At 49.6% G+C, this 22,098-nt stretch overlaps 1 protein-coding gene across 2 annotated transcripts in view; it reads left to right on the plus strand.

The window, feature by feature from the left end:
• LOC113453995 (shootin-1-like) overlaps window positions 1–20,066 on the plus strand; it is a 29,868-nt gene extending 9,802 nt beyond the window's left edge. The window contains exons 6-16 of one of the 2 annotated variants that reach the window (XM_087935721.1): window positions 803–900; window positions 2,262–2,343; window positions 2,704–2,798; window positions 4,932–5,078; window positions 6,826–6,979; window positions 8,301–8,430; window positions 10,806–10,855; window positions 12,105–12,217; window positions 14,017–14,076; window positions 16,499–16,772; window positions 19,834–20,066. In XM_087935721.1, coding sequence (XP_087791847.1) covers window positions 803–900; window positions 2,262–2,343; window positions 2,704–2,798; window positions 4,932–5,078; window positions 6,826–6,979; window positions 8,301–8,430; window positions 10,806–10,855; window positions 12,105–12,217; window positions 14,017–14,076; window positions 16,499–16,772; window positions 19,834–19,907 — 1,277 coding nt within the window. In that variant the 3' untranslated portion in view covers window positions 19,908–20,066. The remainder of the gene's footprint in view (window positions 1–802; window positions 901–2,261; window positions 2,344–2,703; window positions 2,799–4,931; window positions 5,079–6,825; window positions 6,980–8,300; window positions 8,431–10,805; window positions 10,856–12,104; window positions 12,218–14,016; window positions 14,077–16,498; window positions 16,773–19,833) is intronic. The other variant, XM_087935722.1, reaches the window with a different exon arrangement.
• Window positions 20,067–22,098: the final 2,032 nt, after the last annotated feature.

Consider the following 22,098-nt stretch of genomic DNA (forward strand, 5'->3'; position numbering starts at 1 on the left):
TTTTCTTTCTCCTTACCTTCTTCATTCCTCCCTTCCTTCTTCCCTCCCTCCCTCTCTTCCTTCCTTCTTGCCTCTCCTTCCTTTTTTTCTTTCTCCTTACCTTCTTCATTCCTCCCTTCCTTCTTCCCTCCCTCTCTTCCTTCCTTCCTTCCTTCTTGCCTCTCCTTCCTTTTTTTCTTTCTCCTTACCTTCTTCATTCCTCCCTTCCTTCTTCCCTCCCTCCCTCTCTTCCTTCCTTCTTGCCTCTCCTTCCTTTTTTCTTTCTCCTTACCTTCTTCATTCCTCCCTTCCTTCTTCCCTCCCTCCCTCTCTTCCTTCCTTCTTGCCTCTCCTTCCTTTTTCTTTCTCCTTACCTTCTTCATTCCTCCCTTCCTTCTTCCCTCCCTCCCTCTCTTCCTTCCTTCTTGCCTCTCCTTCCTTTTTTCTTTCTCCTTACCTTCTTCATTCCTCCCTTCCTTCTTCCCCTCCCCTCCCTCTCTTCCTTCCTTCTTCCTTCTTGTCACTCCTTCCTTCTTTCTTGTTTCTCCTTTTCTTTTTTCTTCCTTATTTTCTCCTTCCCTCTCTCCCTCCCTCCTTCCCTTCTTCCCTTCCTTCCGTCTTTGGCGTCACGCGGTGTTTTTCTTACCTCTGTGTCAACCCAACCACTAGTAAACCAAATGACACCCCTTTTTTTAAAAAAAAAAGATGCTTTTTTCCCCTTCCAAATGCATCCTCTGGACCTCCAAGAGGGACCCCGCTGAGTGGTTGGCCCTCCTGAGTCCCAAATGTTTCTACAAGAGGACGTGGTCTTCTTTCGCTCCAGATCTTCAACTCAGGGTTTCATGGCTGCTGGAGGAGAAGAAGGAATTGACGGCTCAAGTGAAGGACCTCCGGGCCCATGTGGAGAAGCTCCAGCACCAGGTACCTAGGATGGATTAGTGCCTACGCTAGGGTTTCTCATCCTGGACCCCTTTAAGATGGGTGGACTTCAACTCCCAGAATTCCCCAGGCGGGATGAAATCCGCCCATCTTAAAGGGCCGGAGGTTGAGAAATGCTGGCCTAGAACTTTGCGGGGTGAAGAGGAAGGGAAGCTGTGGAAGCTCAAGGAGACCAGGAATGCCACCTCAGATGTTTCTCTCAACAGAAGCAAAGCTGGCTTGACCCAAAGCTTTGGAGCCATTGCCTGATTGGCTCCTCAAACAGGCCTGGAACCCTGGCAGGGAATGCTGCAATTTCCTTCTGGTTAAGGTGGCCTCGTTTTAAAAAAGGTTGCATGAACTATCTCTCTATTTCCTGAGTGGAAAAGTATGAAAAGAGTATTGTTTTTTGTTTTTCTTTTCCTTCCCTCCCTCCCTCCCTCCTTCCATCCTTCCTTCCTTCCTTCCTTCCTTCCTTCCTTCTTTCTTTCTTTCTTTCTTTCTTTCTTTCTTTCTTTCTTTCTTTCTTTCTTTCTTTCTTTCTTTCTTTCTTTCTTTCTTTCTTTCTTTCCTTCCTTCCTTCCTTCCTTTCTTTCCTTCCTTTCTTCCTCTTTCCTTTCTTTCTTTCTTTCCTTCCTTCCCTCCCTCCTTCCATCCTTCCTTCCTTCCTTCCTTTCTTTCTTCCTTCTTCCTTCCTTTCTCTCTTTCTTGCCTTCCTTCCTTTCTTTCTTTCCTTCCCTCCCTCCTTTCATCCTTCCTTCCTTCTTCTTTCTTCCTTCCTTTCTTTCTCTTTCTTTCCTTCCTTCCCTACCTCCCTTCTTCCTTCCTTCCATCCATCCTTCTTTCTTTCTTTCTTTCTTTCTTTCTCTTTCTTTCCTTCCTTCCTTTCTTTCCTTCCTCTTTTCTTTCTTTCTTTCTTTCTTTCTTTCTTTCTTTCTTTCTTTCTTTCTTTCTTTCTTTCTTTCTTTCTTTCTTTCTTTCCTTTCTTTCCTTCCTCCCTCCTTCCATCCATTCTTCCTTCCATCCATCTTTCTTTCTTTCTTTCTTTCTTTCTTTCTTTCTTTCTTTCTTTCTTTCTTTCTTTCTTTCTTTCTTTCTTTCTTTCTTTCTCTTTCCTTCCTTCCTTCCTTTCTTTCTTTCCTTCCTTCCTTCCTTTCCTTTCTTTCCTTCCCTCCCCTCCTTCCATCCATCCATCCTTCCTTCCTCTTTCTTTCTTCCTTCTTCTTTCTTCCTTTCTTTCTTTCTCTTTCTTTCCTTCCTTCCTTTCTTTCATTCCTTCCCTACCTCCCTCCCTCCTTCCTTCCTTCCTTCCATCCATACTTCCTTCCTTCCTTCCATCCTTCCTTTTTCTTTTTTGAACTAAGCTAGAAGAGGAGCGTGCTGAGAAGCAGTCTCTGAAAGCTTTGAAGGAAGACAACCAGAAGATGCTGAAGAAGGTCAAACGAGGTGAGTTTGGGACTCCATTTTCTACCTATTTCTCCCCTACCTTCTCAGAGTAGGGAGGTGGATCTATAGAAAGCTTGGTCCTGATGTTACCTAATGGGGTCATGAACCATCTGCAAGGAAACAGCCAAGTTCAGAGAGCACCAAGGACCGACCCCTCACTCCTCCTCCTCCTCCTCTTTTCTCTTCCTCTTCTCTTCCCTTCATTTAATTGACCAGTTTCCCACAGTTCATCTTCTTTGCTACAAAGACAGGTGAGCCTCACCTTTGCAGACCTGGCTCTCTTGTCAAAATCCAAAGGGTTTTGGATCTGACCCAGGTAGACCCAGAACCCATGCCTTGTATCTCCTGTAACCCCTCCAGCCTCCCAGTTGGTCGCCGAGGAGTACAGCCGGATGTCGCTGCAGTTGGATCTGGAGGAGAAACTCAGGCAGCAAGCAGAAATCTTTGCCCATGAGGTGAGTGGGTACCAGTTGGGCCCCTCTCTTTTTTTAGACTCTGGGAGTTTAACTTGGTGGGAGAGGATGTTTGCGGGGGCTCTGCAAACCCTCAAGGCAGGGTTGGGATTCTCCCGGTTCGGATCGGTTCAGCCGAACCCCTTGTTCCAATGATCAGCTGATCCGCGTGGCAGAGTGGTTTGCCGCGCCTCAGCTGTTTTCTTCAGCTGCCATTGAAGATAAGTATTCTTTTTAAAAGGCGGAGCATGCACGCGGAGCATGTATACACACTCACCAGTGGTGGGATTCCATTTTTTTTTAAATTACCAGTTCTGTGGGTGTGGCTTGGTGAACGTGGCTTGGTGGGAGCGACAGGGAAAGGCTACTGCAAAATCCCTCTTCCCTCCTCACCCCACTAACCTGCTTTCCAGCTCCGTTCTCCTGTTCAGGGCAACCAAAGGAGACCCAGCCGATCAGCTGGGACTCAATGGGAAGCAGAGAAGAGATGGGGTTGGCGGGGCCAGTCAGAGGTGGGATTGGCCGGTTCTCCGAACTACTCAAAATTTCCGCTACCAGTTCTCCAGAACTGCTCAGAACCGGCTGAATACCACCTCTGGCGCTCACCGAACTGGTTGTTATACCAGTTGAATCACACCCCTGCCTCAAGGGCACAAGGACCCTTCCCCACAAACAGTTGAGACAGGTGGAATACAAGGCAAGGGGGCAAGGGAAGATCTAGTGTCTGCCCCATGGAGGTCCTTACACACACACACACACACACCTTGCCCTGATTTCTCTTCGATGCCGCCCCGCCCCCTAGACAATGGTTCTTATCTTCACCAACTTGAAGAGATGTGGACTTCAACTCCCAGAATTCCCCAGCCAACTGAGGAATTCTGGTGTCAACTCATAAAATAAGCTTGGGCCTGTTTTAGTAGTTGCCATACAAAAAAGAGAGGGGGGAAGAAACCTGGAAGAGCAGTGCAGCAAAACGAAAGTCCATTCCAACTCTTCTCTTTAAAAGATTGTAACTAAACTACCAGAGCTTTTGCCCGCGAATATATTTCATTGGAGAATGTGATGAATGACATCCAGCCCATGAACGTGCTCAATTGGAGAATCTGGTTTATGAGACACCCCGGGCAGGAAACAGGGTCACAGAGGACTGCAAATTATGTATGCTTGAGTTGGCTTCATACAGGGGAGTGCCGCTATTTCTCCTGTAATGAATCCTTTGAAATTTTTTTGAAGTTTGGCTCGAGAATCATGATTTAATTAGAGCTGCGATGGTGAACCTATGGCACGCATGCCACAGGTGGCACGCAGAGCCATTTCTGCCAGCACGCGAGCTGCAGGCAGACTTACCTCACTGGGTATGCGTATGCCTCACAGCTGATTTTCAGCTGTTTGAGGTGTTTTGGCCTCCCAAAGTCTTGAGGAAGGCTTCTGCAGGCTTTGCAGGCCGAAAACTCGCCCCGTTTCATCGCTTCCTGTTTCTCTGAAAATACCGGAAGTGATGAAACGGGGCTAGTTTTCGGCCTGCAAAACCTGCAGAAGCCTTCCTCAAGCCTTTGGGAGGCCAAAAAACGCCTCAAACCGGCCAAAAATCAACTGTGAGGTGCAGTGCGGGTAAGGGGTGGTAGGAGTAAGTGGGTAGGTGGGGATTACGCATGCATGCGTAGGGGGCGTGGGGGCAGGCGCATTGCCTTCTGAGTGCTGGCATGCGAGTGCAAGCATGCGCATAATTTTTGGCACAGGATCCCCAAAAGGTTTGCCGCCACTGGTATATAGAGTCTTCTGCTTGAGCAGGGGGTTGGACTAGAAGACCTCCAAGGTCCCTTCCAACTCTCTTAAACAGCCCAATCCAAGAACTTCCGACATCACTCTCCCCAAAGTTAATTAGAATATAAATTGAGAGCAACCTCCCCCCTCCCTCCTAGCACTAATGATGTTCCCTAGTTGGGTCATGAAATGCCCGCAAGAAAAACCACCAAGTTCAGAGAGGCACCAAGCGCCACTCGTCCTCCTCCACAAACCCCATTCCTTCTAGCACTGATAGTGTTCCCTAGTTGGGTCATGAAATGTTCCGCAAGGAAACCACCCAGCTCAGAGAGCGCCAAGGACCCCGACAACCCTGGTTCCCTCCCTCGATAGATGCTGGTGAAGCAGAAAGAGGCCAATCGGCAGAGCATGATCCTGATGAAGAACGTCGGAGTGGACGGTCAGCTTCTCCTGGCCTTGGAGGATTTGGCCAAGATGACCAAGGAGTTGGAGGAAGCCAAGATGGAGCACGAAGCCCAAGTGAGTTTAGGAGCATCAGGTTTTCTCCCTTCCTTTTCAAAATCCACTTGTTGTAAGCTCTTGCCCTATAGCAGAAAAGTATCCTGGGAGCAGAAGAGGCCCTCCAACTCTCCTAGGTGGGGGGAGGGACAAGATGGGGCGGGATTTGGAATGGGTTACAATGGGATCTGAAGGCCAACAGGATCCCAAGCAGTGGTGGGATTCAAAAACAATTTACTACCGGTTCTGTGGACGTGGCTTGGTGAGCATGGTGTGGCTTGTTGGGCGTGGCAGGGGAAAGATATACTAAAATCCCCCTTCCCTCCCCAGCTCCCTAACCTGCTTTCCAGCTCCGTTCTCCTGTGCAGGGCAACCAATGGAGACCCAGCCAATCAGATGGGATTCGGGAGGCAGAGAAGAGATGGGGTTGGCAGGGCTAGTCAGAGGTGGGATTGGCTAGTTCTCCGAGCTACTCAAAATTTCCGCTACTGGTTCTCCAGAACTGGTCAGAACCTGCTGAATACCCACCTCTGGACCCAAGATTCTCCAATGGTCTCCCTTGGGATGGTTTGAATCTTCACGGGCAAATCTTCCACGCTCTTCCAGGTTCTTCTAGAACTGGGCAAAGGGGAGTGGGATGGATGGATTGATTAACCAAATCTACCTGGTCGCCCAACTCAGCATTGACTTATAACACGGGCCTCCAAACTTGGCAACTTTTAAGACTTGGAGACTTCAACTCCCAGAATTCTGTGCTGGCTGGAGAATTGTAAGAGTTGAAGTCCACCAGTCTTAAAATTGCCAAGTTTGGAGAGCCCTGGCTCACAGTATTAAAAATCCACAACATAAAAACCCGGAAGCGCCTCCACCAACATGGCAGCAATAAGACAACCACATCGACCACTTGATGGGGCTCTGTCTCCACTCGTGGCCCCCAGGTCCACTGATAAAACCAAGTCTTCAGGGCCTTTTGGGAAAGCAAGCAGGCAGGGGCCAATCGTACCAGACAGGGACGATCCATAAAGAAGGGGCCACCACCAAGAAGGCCCTTGATCGTGATCCTACCACCCAGATGGACATCGATGGGACACACAACATACTGTTCTGACCCAGGCTTCCCCTAAAAGCACTAAGCGGACTCTTTGTCCCAGCAAAACCCCTTTTATTAAATGAAGGTGAACTTCTTGCATTCACATTCCGCCAAAGGCCTGGCAAACAGTCTTTCAAGGGTGTAATTAAGAGCACAGACCTTATCTAGCTTGGTAAATATGTCCAAACGCAGTGCTGACAAGGAAGGACTCGGCACATAGTCTCTGAGGTACACAGGCAGATCTTCACACTGCCGCAACGAACGAATCGTTTCCTGCAAAAGCCCCCTCCCCTTTTGCCCTTCTTTTAATCCCCATGGGAGGGGCCATTCACTGTCCACCTGTGGCCTTACTCCCACATTGACCCTTAGTTCATAATTGTTCTTTTGGGTGGGGGCAGCTCTGCGCACGCGCAGGCTGGGAACCAGCTCCTGCTGCTCCCCTGTCTCATTGCTGTCTGAGCCCGAAGGCAGCTGATGACTGCCAGACTGCCCTGGCCCCATCTCTGCCTCTGATGCAGAGCCTTCCTCAACCTCCAGGACTGGCCCAGGTTCCTCCCCAACTTCTGTCCAACTCTGCTCCCAGCTCCATTAGCCGCTGGTTGGGCCACAGCACACACCCAGCCTACCTGGTGGGCCTTCTCCCCAAGGATTCATCTGCTGGACTTTTGACTCTTCCAGGTGAAGGATCTGGAGGCCCAATTGGTGGAACGGCCGCTGCCACAGGAGCTGGCCAGGCTGCAGGCAATGTTGGCCACAGAAGAAGAAGGAAAGGCCCACCTGGAGGAGCGACTCCTCCGAGCAGAGGAGAAATGTGCCATCCTGGAGCACAAAGGTCAGAGTTTTGCTGGTCTTGTCCAAAGCATTTTGGGGGGAAAGAAAGAGATGTGAAAGAGAAGGCCATGCTAGGTTCCCTTGATGCTGAACCACAAGCTAGAACTAAGCCAATGATATTTCAGCCTTGCCCGTTGTGGGAACTCAACCTCAACTTCAAGCTTCGAGTTTGGGCTCTATTGACTAAGCTCTGGCCTCTCTTCCCCATGGAGAAATCTCTCGATTAATCAGAGACTTGATGGGGGCCTTGGTGCTCTCTGAGCTTGATGGTTTTCTTGTAGAGGGCATTGCTTCAACACCTACCCTCAAAATGATATTATAGAGCCCTGCCCACCAGAACACAACTAGACACAAGGACAGTTTTTCCCCAAACGCCATCACTCTGCTAAACAAATAATTCCCTCAACACTGCCCAACTTATTTACTAATTTACTATTACTATTATTCTTCTCTTCCTTCCTAGTACCTATCTCTTCCCACTTATTACTATAACTGTGCTGCTTGTATCTTTACAATTTATATTTTTATTTGTTTCCTAGTATGTTTTGATTGCTTATTAGTAACCTTGGTTACTATTAGTTGTATCTTATGATTCTTGATGTATATATTTTATTTTCCTTTATGTACACTGAGAGCATATGTACCAAAGGCAAATTCCTTGTGTGTCCAATCACACTTGGCCGATAAAGAATTCCATCCATCTATCTATCTATCTATCTATCTATCTATCTATCTATCTATCTATCTATCTATCTATCTATCTATCTATCTATCTATCTATCTATCTATCTATCTATCTATCTATCTATCTATCCATCTATCTATTTAGACATTTCATTACCCAACTAGGTAACATCATAAGTGCAGTGCAGTAATGAAATATTGGCAAGAAAACTACCAAGCTTAGAGAAGACAGCTCCTCCTCCTCCTCCTCCTCCTCCTCCTCCTCCTCCTCCTCCTCCTCCTCCTCCTCCTCCTCTCTGCAAAGTAATGAAACATTGCAAGAAAGCCACCAAGCTCAGAGAGCATGAAGGACCCCTCAGTCCTCCTCCTCTCCACAAACTCTACTCCCTTCTAACACTGATTATATAACCCGGTTGGGTAATGGAACGTCTACCAGAAAGTAACTGAGTTGAGAGAGCACCAAGGATCCCTCATTTCAACCGTGAACAAGACCTATTCCCCTCCATCAGTGTCCAAGGGAGGACAGGCGAATCCCAATAAATTTCTACAAACGAGGCCAGGCCACCTTTGTCGATCCTAATCCCATAGAAAGCAATGGGCACGAGGACTTCCCTCCTAAACTCCACCTTCTCTTGCAGTGAAAGTCCTGGAGGAGGAGGAGGCTAAGGCCCGCAACACCCCAGAGGAGTGCCCGGTGGTCCCCATTCCCCCTCCACCTCCACCTCCTCCACCCCCTCTGCCGCCTCCCACCTGGCCGGCAAAGACGGAGTAAGTATCTGACCCCAACTCCCCCTCAAAATGGCAGTTTATTGTCCTTTTGTTCAGACACATTGTTCTGACCAAGGCTTATGGGGACACTAACAAACGGACATTAGTCCCAAAACCCTTTTAACTTTATTTCAATGGCTGTGAATTTTAGTTATTCACAGCCTGTGATGAGTCTGAAACAGTTTGTAAATAGTCCCACGGAAGTCTGCCAAAGTCCTGCAGGATAAGTCTGTTAAGCATGCACCTTTATCTTCCTTGAAATGCTGCCAACAACTAAATTGCCAATTAGTTATACAAGCCCAAAACGGAGCACAAATTCAACACAGAGCTTCAGGTTTCAAACCAACCGGTACGAACAAAGTTGCTTCCTGCAAAGGCTCCAGTCCCTTTGCTCTTCCTGTATGTCTTAGGGGAGGGGCCAATCACCTCCAAGCCTTACTCCCAAGTCGCCCCTTTTGTCTTAGCTCTTCTTGCCTTCTGGCAGCTCTGCGCAAGCGCGCACTGGGAACAGGCTCCCCCTGTTCTTCTGCCTCGCTGATGTCCGATTCTGGAGGCTCCGGACTCCATACATAACTCCCAGATGGCCCTGGCCCCATCTCTGTGTTGGATGCAGATTCCCTCATCCGAGTCCTCCCCAAACTCCCGGCCCGGCCCATGTTCCTCCCCACTGTCCGACTGCTGCCATCTCTGCAGATTGTCGACGGACCACAACACACGTTGGGAACACGGAGCGGTGGTTCACCCCACCTGGAAGGCAGCAACTTTGATGAAGTCCTACAGGTAATCCTCGAATTACAACCATTCCTTTATTGGCCACTTAAAGTTACAACGGGCTTTGAAACCAATGACTAATGTCCGTTTTTCACTCTTATGACCGTTGCAGCCTGACAGGACTCCAACAAAACCACCTCCATTCAAATCATAAGTCTCTAGCCGCGTCTCTCAGAGAAAAGAAAATTGATTTATTAGAAGTGGCTATGTTGGCGTTAGCCGGATGCAGCCAACACTAAAATACACCATTCATTTCCCCCTTGACCCTGGTCTTCCCCCCTCACTCTGGATGTATATTCTCCAATGGGACACATCCATAGCCAAGAGTCATCAATTGTGCTCTCTAGTAATATTCTTGCGCTCCAACAACTTTGGGCTGCCAGGGCGATTATCTAGGCCAGTGGTGGTGAACCTTTTTGGGCTCCTGTGCCAAAAATTGTGCACATGCTTGCATGTTTGTGCTTGCGTGCCAGCACTCAGAAGGCAATGCACGCCACACCCCCACACCCCCTACTCATGTGTGCGTAATCCCCCCGCCGCCTCTTACCACTGTGCCTCACAGCTGATTTTTGGGTGGTTTGAGACCTTTTCGGCCTCCCAAAGGCTTGAGGAAGGCTTCTGCAGGCTTCTGCCGGCTTTGCAGGCGAAAACTAGCCCCATTTTGTCACTTCCTGTTTTTCTGAAAATACTGGAAGTGATGTAATGAGCTAGTTTTTCGCCTGCAAAGCCGGCAGAAGCCTGCAGAAGCCTTCCTCAAGCCTTTGGGAGGCCGAAAAGGCCTCAAACCACCCAAAAATCAGCTGTGAGGTGCGCGCATGCCCAGTGAGGTAAGTTTGCCTGCAGGTCACGTGCCGGCGCATATAGCTCTGTGTGCCACCTGTGGCACGCGTGCCGTAAGTTCGCCATCATGGATCTAGGCACTTAAGGAATGTACTGTTTTCTCCCTTTTTTTTTGGCAGCTAAAAAGACCACAGGAGCATCTTTTTAGCTGACACAGCCTTTCCATTAAGTCATTTATTCCAAATTCAGACCCTCGGCAGCTGATTCCGATTTATGATGGCCGCAAGGTCTCCAAAATTTCTGGGGTTAAGCAACACGGCCCCATTTGACGACCTTTCTGGCCATAAACCATTGTTAAATGAATCCCTGTGGCGGTTTAAGTTGGTCACACGGTTGTTAAGTGAATCTGGCTTTCCCCCAATGGATCACGAGAGCCCGCCCCCCCCTTCCAGGACACTGCGACCGTCATAAATGTGAGTCAGTTGCCAAGCATCCAAATTTGTCTCACCTGACCCTGGAGAGGTTTCAATGGTCATAAGGGTGAAAACTGGTCACAAGTCCAACTTCGAAGGGTCACCAGGTGAATGGTTGTAAGTTGAGGATTGTCGGTAGTTTCCCCAGCCAAAAGGGTTTCCGGGTGGTGCCCCATCCATTCCCACAAGCAGTCTGCCTTTGAAGAGCGGCCCAATCACCTGAAGCCGTGTGGGAGTTGTGGGAGGGGGAGAGAGGGGGCTGCAGGACAAGAAAATAGGGACAACCCCCCCCACCAAGCTGGGGAGGAGGCACGTTTGAAAAAGCTTGGCCACTTTTGCCTGCCGTTGCAGCCCCCTGATGGCCCTGCGCGAGAGGAAAGGAGTGCAGCATGTGAAAAGGGGTAAGTGGACATGGGGGCAGATGGGACCCCCCGTACCTGGCCCCCAAGCCCTCCCCCCCACACACACACGCACTCAGGGATGTGGGGGACAGGACTGTCCAGAAAGTTTCCCCCAAGGGGGTTGCCTTCTGCTCCTGTAATGTGAAGGGAGGGAGGAAGGAAGGAAGAAGAGGAGGAGGAAGTGGGGGAGGGTGGGGAGGAAGGAAGGAAGGAAGGAAGGAAGGAAGGAAGGAAGGAAGGAAGGAAGGAAGGAAGGAAGGAAGGAAGGAAGGAAGGAGAGGAGGACGTGGGTGGGAGTGAGGGAAGGTGGGAGGAAGGAAGGATGAAGAAGAAGTGGGAGGGTGGGAGGGAGGGAAGGAGGGAGGAAGGAAGGAAGGAAGGAAGGAAGGAAGGAAGGAAGGAAGGAAGGAAGGAAGGAAGGAAGGAAGAAGAGGAGGAAGTAGGTAGGAGGGAGGGAAGGGGGAGGGAGGAGGGAAGGAGAGGAGGGAGGAAGAAAGAAGAGGAGGAAGTAGGTGGCAGTGAGGGAAGGCAGGAGGAAGGAGGGAAGGAAGGAAGAAGAAGTGGGAGGGAGGGGAAGGAGGGAGGGGAGGGGAGGGAAGGAGGAAGAAAGAAGAGGAGGAAGTGGGAGAGAGGGAGGGAATGAGGGAGAAAGGAGGGAAGGGAGGGAGGGAGGAAGAAGAGGAGGAGGAAGTGGGAGGGAGGGATGGGGGAGGAGGGAGGATGAAGAAGAGGAAGTGGGAGGGAGGGAAGGAGGGAGGAAGGAGTGAATGGAAATTATAAAATTAGAAACCCTGCATGTTTTGAGACACTACAGGTAGTCCTCAACTTATGACCACCATTGAGCCCAAAATTTCTGTCGCTAAGCCAGACAGTTTTTAAGAAGTTTAGCCCCATTTTTTTGACTTGTATTGCCACGGTCGTTAAGTGAATCTGGCTTCCCCCATGGGACTTTGCTGGTCAGAACGCCACCAAAGGGGATCGTGGGACCCCCCTGCCTCCCCCAAGACTCAGCGACCATCGTAACGACGCATCAGCTGCCAAACCCTGTGAATTTGGATCACCGGCTGATGATGGGGTTGGCGTGATGGTCCTCAGCGTGAAAAAAAACCCCTAAATCCCTTTGGTCAGGGCCATTGTAACTTTGAATGGTCACCGAATGAACGGCTATATGTCGAGGACTGCTTTTATATGGGGAAGCATCAGCGGGCTAGAAAACTGGAGGGCCAATTTATCCGATCCCCTTGGACAGGAGACAATCGCTGTGATGATACGATGGCCAGAGCCGTGGAGGAAATGATGGCGCGGATCAAGAGCGGCTTGGCCCTCCGGCCAGTGAGGAGTGGGGCCGAATCCTGCCCCCAGGTAAGGCCAGGGAGGGGAGAGGGGGCTGGAGGGGGAATGCAGGGCAGGGGGAAGGAAGGCGTGATGACCCAGGGCACGGCGCAAAAGCAACACCGTCACATAAGTAAGAAGAGTCCCTTTAATTCCTCCAACTTGGCCCCCAATGTCCAGTTATCATCGGCTGGAGAAAAAGCTCCCAAGAACAGTCTTTAAGTGGAGGAAATTCGGTCTGACCCCGAAATACATATAAATTATAAATAAAAACCAACACAAACTACACTGCAGCCATTAACGGGACAGGGCAGGAGAAGGAATTGAAGACGTCAAAGGATAACAAAACATACACAGTTGGGAGGATGCAAACACCCTTTTTAACCACTGTGTTCCCAGCTGCAGCTAATGAAGGGAATCAGGGCCCTTTTCTCCCCCATAAGCCATGTTGCTCCCTTATCTGTTCCTCCCTGCATGCCCTAGGATGAAGAGTGGGTGGGCCTGGGCAGGGGTGGGATTCTACAAGTTCACACCTATTCACTAGAACCGGTTGTTAACATTCTAAGCAGTTCAGAGAACCAGTTGTTAGAAGAAATTACTGGCCTAATCCTGTAAGGAAGACAGGAAGGAAACATTCTGGTGTTGCTTACAGAAACTGCCTCTCCGTTAACCCTTATTACATTCTTGGCAGGACTGGACTTCCTGTCTCAGGAACGTTTCTGGAGTTATTTTCCCCTTCTTTACTGGTGCTTTGCTTGTGTGGAGTGACCATTCAATGTTACAAGGGCCCTGAAAAAAGTGACTTATGACCATTTTTCACACTTACGACTGTTGCAGCATCCCCACGGTCATGAGAGGCCAGGCGAGGAGATACATGCCTCGATGTGAGTGATATTGAGTTGGCCACACCCAGCGAGTCACATGACCACCGAGCCATGCCCACCATCTAAGCCACACCCACAGAACCAGTTGTTAAAAATTTGAATCCCACCCCTGGGCCTGGGTCTTCCTCTGAATGCCCAGCATGGACTGTGCCCTTCCCCAGTTTCTTCCCCAGCCACTGGAGTCACACTCCCAGTCTGTCAGCTGCTCGCCCTCCCCCTCAGAATCAGATTCCAACAAGGGCATGACAGAAGGCCTCTAGGCTTGACCGATATAGGGAGTCCTCGACTTACGACCACTGTGGAGCCCCCATATTTGTCTCTAAGTGAAACATTCACTAAGCCAGTTTCGCCCCTATTTTAAGACCGCTCTTATGTGGATCACTGCAGCGGTCAAGTTAGCGACACGGTTGTGAATCCGGCTTCCCCTTGGACATTGCTTGTTCAAAGGGGATGAAGTGACATACACACACAAGGGGGACACTGCGACCGCCATAAGTATGAATCAGTTGCCAAGCATCTGGATTTGGATCCCATGTCCCTGGAGATGCTGCAACGGTGGTGCGAAAAGCAATCCTTAAGTCTCTTGTTTCCAGTGCCGTCTTGTTGTGGACCGTAATTAAGCATACACTTAGTTAAAACAACTATTGTCTTATTTCAGTGCTGGTAATTATGTTCATTCCCAGCCGGTAATGAGTCTCAAACAGTTCCTCGAGATAAGCACCCACCTTTCTCTCCTTTGAATAACTTGGAACGATCACTAAACAAACTGTTGTAAGTCGGGGACTGCCTGTATTTCATGCTCCCTCCTTCAGCACATGCGGCTGAGGGATTGTGAGAAAGCCGCGTTGCAACCCGCGCCGACCGTGGAACAGATCAATCTTGCCACAGGCGGATTTCCACGGAGTTCCTCTTCCAAAAAGCCTCCATTTTTTTTCTCTCTCTTAGCCTCCATCTGCGGCAGCGAACAATCGAAGGAGCGTGGCCATGGAGCTGCAAGACCTCCTAGTAAGTGTCATTTGCAGGTTTGTGTTTGTGTGTGTGTGTGTGTGTGTGTGTGTGTGTGTGCAGCTTCGAAGGCAGCAGCCTCTATGGGTAGTCCTCGACTTACGATGATTTGTTCAGTGACCAACGTTACAGGCAGGGGTGGGATACAAATTTCTTAGCAACCGGTTCTGTGGGCGTGGCCTAATTTGGGGGTGTGGCTTGGTGGTCCTGTGACTGGCTGGGCATGGCTTGTTGACTGGGTGTGGCTTGGTGGTCACATGACTGGCTGGGCGTGGCTTGTATGTAAATATTGTAAATGTGTAATATTTTTTTTATTAAAAAAAAGAGCAACTTTTACCCCAAAGCAGGCAAAGCAGGCAGGCAGATTGAGTTGCTCACAGAATCACAGGTTCCCTAAGAGATCTATCTTTCTGCCATCGGCTACCTGAGTCTGCATGGAAAAATAGAAGCTTCAGTCCTGAGGGAGGTTCAGCTCTGCTTTTAGAATAGCTAGAAAGCAAGAAATCCAAGGATTTCCTGCTTTCTAGCTCATCTAAATCTCCCGACCCAGCAGAACAGCTGATGGTCAGAGAGAAAAAAAGGAAAAATAGCAACTTAGCAGGCAGGTTTGACGGTGCGCATGCCAGGTAAGGAGTGAGTGGGCAGGGAGGGGAGGGGCCAGCCAGTGGCACAATTTGTCAGTTCTCCAGACTGGGTAGAATCAGAACAACCAGTTCTATAGAACTGGTCCGAACAGGTAGAATCCCACCCCTGGTTACAGGGGTCCTGACCAAAGTGACTTTGGGGCGTTTTTCGCAGTCGGTTTCTCCTTCTCTTTCCCTGAGAGCCAGCAGTTTCCTTGAGTGGCAACCGTTGCAGGCAGTCCCCGACTTACAATGGTTCATTTCGCGACCCTTCAAAGTTACAGCGGCACGGGGAAAAAAAGGGACTTGTGGCCGTGTGGTCACACTTAACAGCACCCCCCAGGGTCAGGTGATCAAGATGCAGACTGCTCGGCAACTGAACTCATATTTATGACGGTCGCAGTGCCCTGGGGGTCATAGGATCCCCTTTTGGGACGAGCAAAGTCAACGGGGAAGCCGGATTCACTTAATGACTGTGTTAGTAATTTAGTCAGCAGTATTGATTTACTGAACAACTGTGTCGAGTAAGGTCCTAAAGGGGGCAAGACTCACTTACCGACTGCCTGGATTAGCAACAGAAATTTTGGGGGTCACTTGTGGTCATAAATTGAGGACTACATAGACTATTTCAAAACATGGAGGCTCCATAATTTTATACTTTTCCTTCCTTCCTCCCTCCCTCCCTTCCTCCCTTTTTCTTCTTTCCTTCCTCCCTTCCTCCCTTTTTCTTCCTTCCTCCTTTCCTCTTTCCTTTCTTCCACCCTTCCTTCCTTCCTTCCTTCCTTCCTCCTTTCCTCCTTTCTTCCCTCCCTCCCTTTTTCTTCTTTCCTTCCTCCTTTCCTCCCCTTCCCTTCCTTCCTCCTTTCCTCTTTCCTTTCTTCCACCCTTCCTTCCTTCCTCCTTTCCTCCTTCCTCCTTTCCTCCCTCCCTCCCTTTTCCTTCCTTCCTTCTTTCCTTCCTTCCTTCATTTGTCCGTTCGTTCATTTATTCCATGCCATATTCTCCTTGATCAAGAGGGGTTCACCACGGGACCCTTCACAGTTGATTCAGTTGGGTATAAGCCTAGAAAGCAATCAAGGATCCCTCAAAATAAATTAGGAGAATCTAAAACTCAGCCGACTCACCTGCCAGCCGACTGACCCGTCATGAAAAGAGTAGCCAAAAGGCTTCCTCTCCATTATGCTGACATTGATTGCTGCCTCCAGCGCCAATCAGCTGTAAGGACCAAGCCTCAACTGGCTTCTCTGCCTAAGGTGGGACTAGAACTCTCCATCTCCTGGTGATTGGCCCAAAGTCACCCAGCTGTCTTCCCTGCCTAAGGCGGGACTAGAACTCTCCATCTCCTGGTGCTTGGCCCAAAGTCACTTAGCTGGCTTTCGTGGCTAAGGTGGGACTAGAACTCACAGGCTCCTGATGATTGGCCCAAAGTCACCCAGCCAGCTTTCATGCCTAACATTTCCTGGTCATTTACCCAAAGTCATCCAGTTGGGTTGGGGCTAGAACTTACCATCTCCTGGTGATTGGCCACCCAACCTGCTTTCCTGCCCAAAGTGAGACTAGAACTCTCCATCTCCTGGTGCTTGGCCCAAAGTCACTTAGCTGGCTTTCGTGGCTAAGGTGGGACTAAAACTCACAGGCTCCTGGTGATTGGCCCAAAGTCACCAGCAATGTTTTTCATGCCTAAAGCGGGACTAGAACTCCCAGTCTCCGGATTTCTAGCCTGGTACCTTCACCACGAGACCAAACAGGGTCTCCAAGGGTCTGCCTGGCTCCACCCATCCGACTGTTCTGATCCTCAGAGTACCCCAAGGAGGCCACGTAGACGATCCAGCCGACGTAAGGCCAGCCAGAAGAAATTCCTGGTAGACAACCAACTTGAGAAGGTCCTGCAGAGACGACGGCGTATAGTTGACCAGACCCCGATCCTGCCAGAACTACCTGCCCCAGCTGCAGATGGGGGGCTCCTGCCTCGTGTTCCCGGGTCCAGGAAGGAAGACCAGACAGCAGTGAGAGTCTCGAGGAACCCCCAACCCAACAAGTCAAACATCTCGGAGACCAACCAAGATCTACCAGGTAAAAACTAACCTTGAGCTACCTTGTGGATGGGATGATTTCTTTGCTATCTGCACCTCAAATGCAGGTCTCTCGTCTGGCAGAAGACAGTTGTCCAATGTTGGGGTGTCCCGTTGATGACAAAACGGATGCATGTGTGAATCCATCCATGGGGTGCAGTGTTGTTGAGAGCATTTTGGGTGACTCTCTGCTCATTGCAGAAAATCCAGGGCGAGGGGATTTTCTAGGGCTGGTGGGTGGGCCACTATGGCAATTTTAGGACCTGGTGACTTCAACTCCCAGAATTCTTTGACTGGCTCAGGAATTCTGGGAGTTGAAGTCCACAAGTCGTCAAGTTGTCGTACCGGCCCATCTCTCTTCTAGGGACTGGGAGTGTCCCTAGACCTCCTTTTAACCAGAGGTGCGATTTCTCAGAGTATATTCATGAACTGGAACAGAGCATGGTAACAAGGTCAGCCAATGAATAGGCATAGCAACTAAATCAGCCAATGAGGACTGTTATGTCTCACCTGTATCCACAGGTGAGAATCCGAAGTTCCAGAGTTCAAATATTTAAGCAAAACAAAACCAGACCCCAAAGAGTTAACTGCTCTGTTTTCACAGTCCTTGCCAGTCTTCCTGGAATCTGTCTGGCAAGTCCAAATTGTCCATAAATCACGACGGGGGGGCCGCTTCAAACGTATTCTTCCAATCCAAAAAGCGCTAAAAATCCACTTTGCTTCAAGCGGGGGAGAGGCGTTAACACTCTCCTTATATATCCCCTGAAGGGGCGTGTCAGTCTCTTTAATTAATCCTTGGCTGAACGTCTCTTTTCTAATTGAGATTAACGTCTCAATCTTCTCCTAGTCCTAGCATCGAGCCAGCATCCGGCAGTTTCATCATCACTTTAAGCCTCTGGCACGCCTTCCTCATTAACAGTTAACACCTGAGGTGCAATCAGGGAGGGAATTCCAGAAGAGGAAGACGCCTCTGAAACTTCTAATAAATCAGGCTCATCTCTCAGATTCAACTCCTCCTCCTCCCCCAGACTCCTCTCAACGTCGCTCAGTAATGCAGGCTCGAATCTCAATGCCAGATCTTCCTCATCACTCGAGCCTACATCTGCTGACTGACCCGGTTCAAACCTCGGAGGCACAACAGAGGACTATTTGGAAACTGAAACTAGAAGTAGCCTAGGTGTGGCTCTATATATTAAGCTCTGCAGCTCTGAAGCTGTGTTTAAGCTCTGAGTGGGTCTATTGAGAACGAAACTGCTTCACTCCTCTGTTGGGTGTCTTGCTTGCCTGCTGAACTAAAGTGAAACTGAGGTCTGTTTCTGCTGAAGTTGATTTGCTGCTCTGCTCTGACCTTGTAACGTGTCTGCTTCTGTTTGAGTTTGCTCCGTGTTAGAGAAATCTACAACTGGTATTGTAAAATCTGCTTTATAGGTTTATAAAGAAGTTACATGAAGCTTCAGTCATCTGTGTTTACTTTTCTGGCACTGAATTTACGTTGCAAATACTCGGAACATGATTCAACCGGTGTAACAACTGGTTTGGTGAGCATGCGCGCGCCAAATGTGTGCTTCCTGCGCGCGCAGAGCATTTGCAACTCACCTTCTGGTGCAAGCCCTATGTGTAAAACAGCAATCCGCTTGCCGTGCAAATCAGCTGAGCTTGAGAAACAGGATATAAAGCACAGCCTAAAGCCCAAGCAGACGGGTGGGCCCAACAGCTGATCGTCGGAGCAAACCTTCACTCCCGGCTGATCCTCGGAGCTACTGGTTCGCCTGAACCAGGCCAAACTGGTAGAATCCCACCCTGCTTTTAATGGACAACACAGGTAAAAAATGACCAGAACTTTGATGCCACTGTTATGGCTGCCATTTTGATTTTTTTTGACCTACTCCGCACATCCTTCCTCTGGCAGATGGGATGCCAACTGCTTCAAACTCCAGGTAGCCTTTGTGATTGTGTTGTGCAAGGCCTACGCTTGGACTACAGGGTCCAGTTTTGGTCACCATAATACAAAAATGACTCTGGGAAGAACGCAGAGAAGAGCAACAACGGTGATTAGGGGGCTGCTGGAGGCTGAAACATACAAAGAACGATGGCAGGATTTGGGTTTGGCTAGTTTAGAGAAAAGAAGGACCCGGGGGGACATGATAGCAGCCTTCCAGTATTTGAGGGGCTGCCCCCCAAAAGAGGGAGTCCATTTATTTTCCAAAGCACCTGAACGCAGGACAAGAAACAACGGGTGGAAACTAATCAAGGAGAGAAGCAACCTGGAATCAAGGGGGGAAAAAATCCTAAGAGTGAGGACAATTTAACAGATTTAATAGAGTTGGAAGGGACCTTGTTGGTCATCTAGCCAACCCCCCCTCCGGGCCACCCATGCAGGAGACCTTACACCGTTTCTGACAAATAACAACCCATTTAACTAGTGGAATAGCTCACCCCCAGAAGTTGTGGGTGCTCCATCAGTGGAGGTTTTTAAAGAAAAGATTGGACATTGTCTGAAATAGCAGGGGGTTGGACTAGATGGCCCCCAACCTTTTTTGTGCCACGGCCCGGTACCGGCATCACAAAATGATCCGCGGCCCGGTACCGGCATCAGCACGCATGACAAGGCAAGGCGAGCTGAGCGACTGGCCAGCCAGCTGTCACCCGCTTCTCCCCGCCACCTTCAACTCCTTTGTATCTTTGTCGATGGGCTTCGCTTCGGGACGGTCGCTCGGCTCTCCTTGCCTTGGGTGCTGAAAGAATCCTCGCGCCTTAGTTTCGTTCGAAGCCGCCCCCCTTTAAAGAAACTAAGGCGCGAGGATTCCTTCAGGACCCAAACGCCGCTTTCCAACCGGAAAAACTCACCTGGAAGCACTTTCTCGTCAAACAAGATGGCGGCGCCCAGGAAACCGGCGGCCCAGTAGGAAATGTTCCACAGACCGGTACCGGTCTGTGGCCCGGTGGTTGGGGACCCCTGGACCAGAAGTCCTCCAAGGCCCCTTCCAGTCATAGGACTCTGTGCTTCTTATCTGATCTGCTTGTCCTGGTCTACCGTAGTTCTTTTCCCTTTCTCTCCCAAGGTAAAGCAGACGAGCTGACTGCAGGAGCCCCTGTGCACCCCAGACTGAAGATTGCGGAGGTGGCTTGGCTTTGACCTTGTCAGAGTATTTACAACCTCCCTAACATTATAAGATGTGATGTCTCCATGTTTACTCCTGCTTCCAATGTGATCTCCTCCTCCCATTATGCTGACGGAGGCCATGTTGCCTGTTTTCTTTCACAGGCCACTGACCACGATTAAATCACGTCGCCCAACCCCCTCTGGCTCTGGTGCAAGCTCTCACTGGGTTTCTCTTCTCTCTCCAGTCACTCTGGCCTTCTCTTTGCACTGGGCCCACAACCTGTCAGAGTGTTTACAAGCGGGACTCCTATTGTGAGACAACCCAGGAGCAAAACACAGGACAACAGAGGCTTTGTCATTTAAGTGTGGTTTATATACAAGACTACTATATACATACGTGTGTTGGGCCAGGGATGGTGAAACTTTTTGGTTGTGGGGTGCTGAAAGTGCTCACGCTGTTGAGGTAATTCCCCGTTAGGAGAATGAGCGCATACAGGGAGATATATCTGAGAGGTGTTTGAATAATACACACAGAGCACACAGATACGCTGTACAGTAAATGTAGGTTTTTACGTCCAGAAAGGTTTAAGCAAAGTCCAAAATAAGCAATCCAAAAGTTATTCACAGGTAAAATCAGTCAGTTTTCATCCAGGGACAATCCAAATATCAAATTCCAGTGAGAAAAACAGTTCAGTAAAACTTACATTAAATCCAGTAATCAGTCCATTAGAAGAAATGGAGCAACCGCAATACTTTCCAACAGAAGGAAACAGAGATACACTCACACTCTCTTCTGAGACTCAGACTAAAACAAACCAGGTTTCTGGCTCCATCTTATGGCCGTTTGAGAAACCACACCTAATTCCGGTTTTGCATTTTCTTAAAGTTACAGTTTTAAAATGTTTACCCTGGTTGATATATTTCTAACCCAAATAGCTGTTAGGTGACTCATATTCCTAACACGCATGACGGCACCCACAATACAGTGTGCCCTGCCCCCCTGTGCATTCATGTGCAACATCCCCACCCCGTCCCCTTACCTGCACTCTGCATGGGCCCACCTCCCAGCTGATTTTCGGCCTGTTTGAGGCCATTTTTGCCCTCTCGGAGGCTCGAAAGAACCCTTTGCAGCCTCGGGAGGCCGAAAACGGGCCTGTTTCAGCACGTCCGGTATTTCCAGAAGGCCCATTTTTTTTTTTTTTGGCCTCCTGAGGTTGCAGAGACTTCCCTTGAGCCTCCAGGAGGGCGAAAACGGCCTCAAACGGGCTGAAAATCAGCTAGGAGGCATGTGCGTGTGCAGTGCAGGTAGGTTTGGCTGGGGCTCGCGTGCCCACACAAATGGCTGTGTGTGCCACCTGCGGCACGCATGCCATAGGTTTGCCATCATGGTGTTAGGCAAGTGCCAGGCAAGCAATCCATCTTCATTCCTCTTCACAAAGAACCACAATGGAGATAAAACACGAGGAGAGACAGAGATGCCCTCACATGGCCTCCCTTATATAGAAAGCTTCTTAAAGCGGCAGCACCCTCCTGACTCATCTTGGCTTACAGTCTTACAGCAGCTGGTCAGCTATTCAATCTTCATTACCTTAACAGTCCCTTCTGGTCAACGGAAGGGCCAGCTCCGTCGTCCCGCCCAAGGACTTTGCCCAACCAAAGGGGCGCAGCTGGGCAGGGGTCTTCCTTAGTGCTAGGATCCACTTCCCACTCCAGTTGCACTACAGATAGAGTCCTCAGCTTATAACCATCCGCTTACTAACTGTTGGAAGTTACAAGAGCAATAAACATAGTTCATGACGACTGGTCCTCGCACTTACGACTCCCACAGCATCCCTCCATTACATGATCCAAAATTGTACACTTGGCCGCTGGTGGCTTGGGTGTATGATGGTTGCAGAGTCTCGGAGTTGTGTGATCGCCCTTTGCGGCCTGCCCAGGGTTGGATCCATTGATTTGCTAAACAACCACACAATCCCCTTAACAACTGCAGGGATTCGCTTAACGGCCGTGGGGAAAATGGTCCTAAAATGAGGCACCTCACTTCACTGGCTGGCTTAGCCATGGAAATACCAGGCGCCATCTTGGTTGTACGTCGGGGACTAAAGTAGCAGACCTGGAGGGTTTTGGTGGCTTCCACCATTTCATCAGAAGTCGCACGCAATGCCCTTAACCCGAAAGCACCAAAGGCTGCATGTGGAGGACAAGCCTCGGTTAATGACGGAAG

This window comes from Pseudonaja textilis, chromosome 6, assembly GCF_049901715.1.
Source record: "Pseudonaja textilis isolate UNSWEBS1 chromosome 6, rPseTex1.2, whole genome shotgun sequence".
Taxonomy (NCBI): domain Eukaryota; kingdom Metazoa; phylum Chordata; class Lepidosauria; order Squamata; family Elapidae; genus Pseudonaja; species Pseudonaja textilis.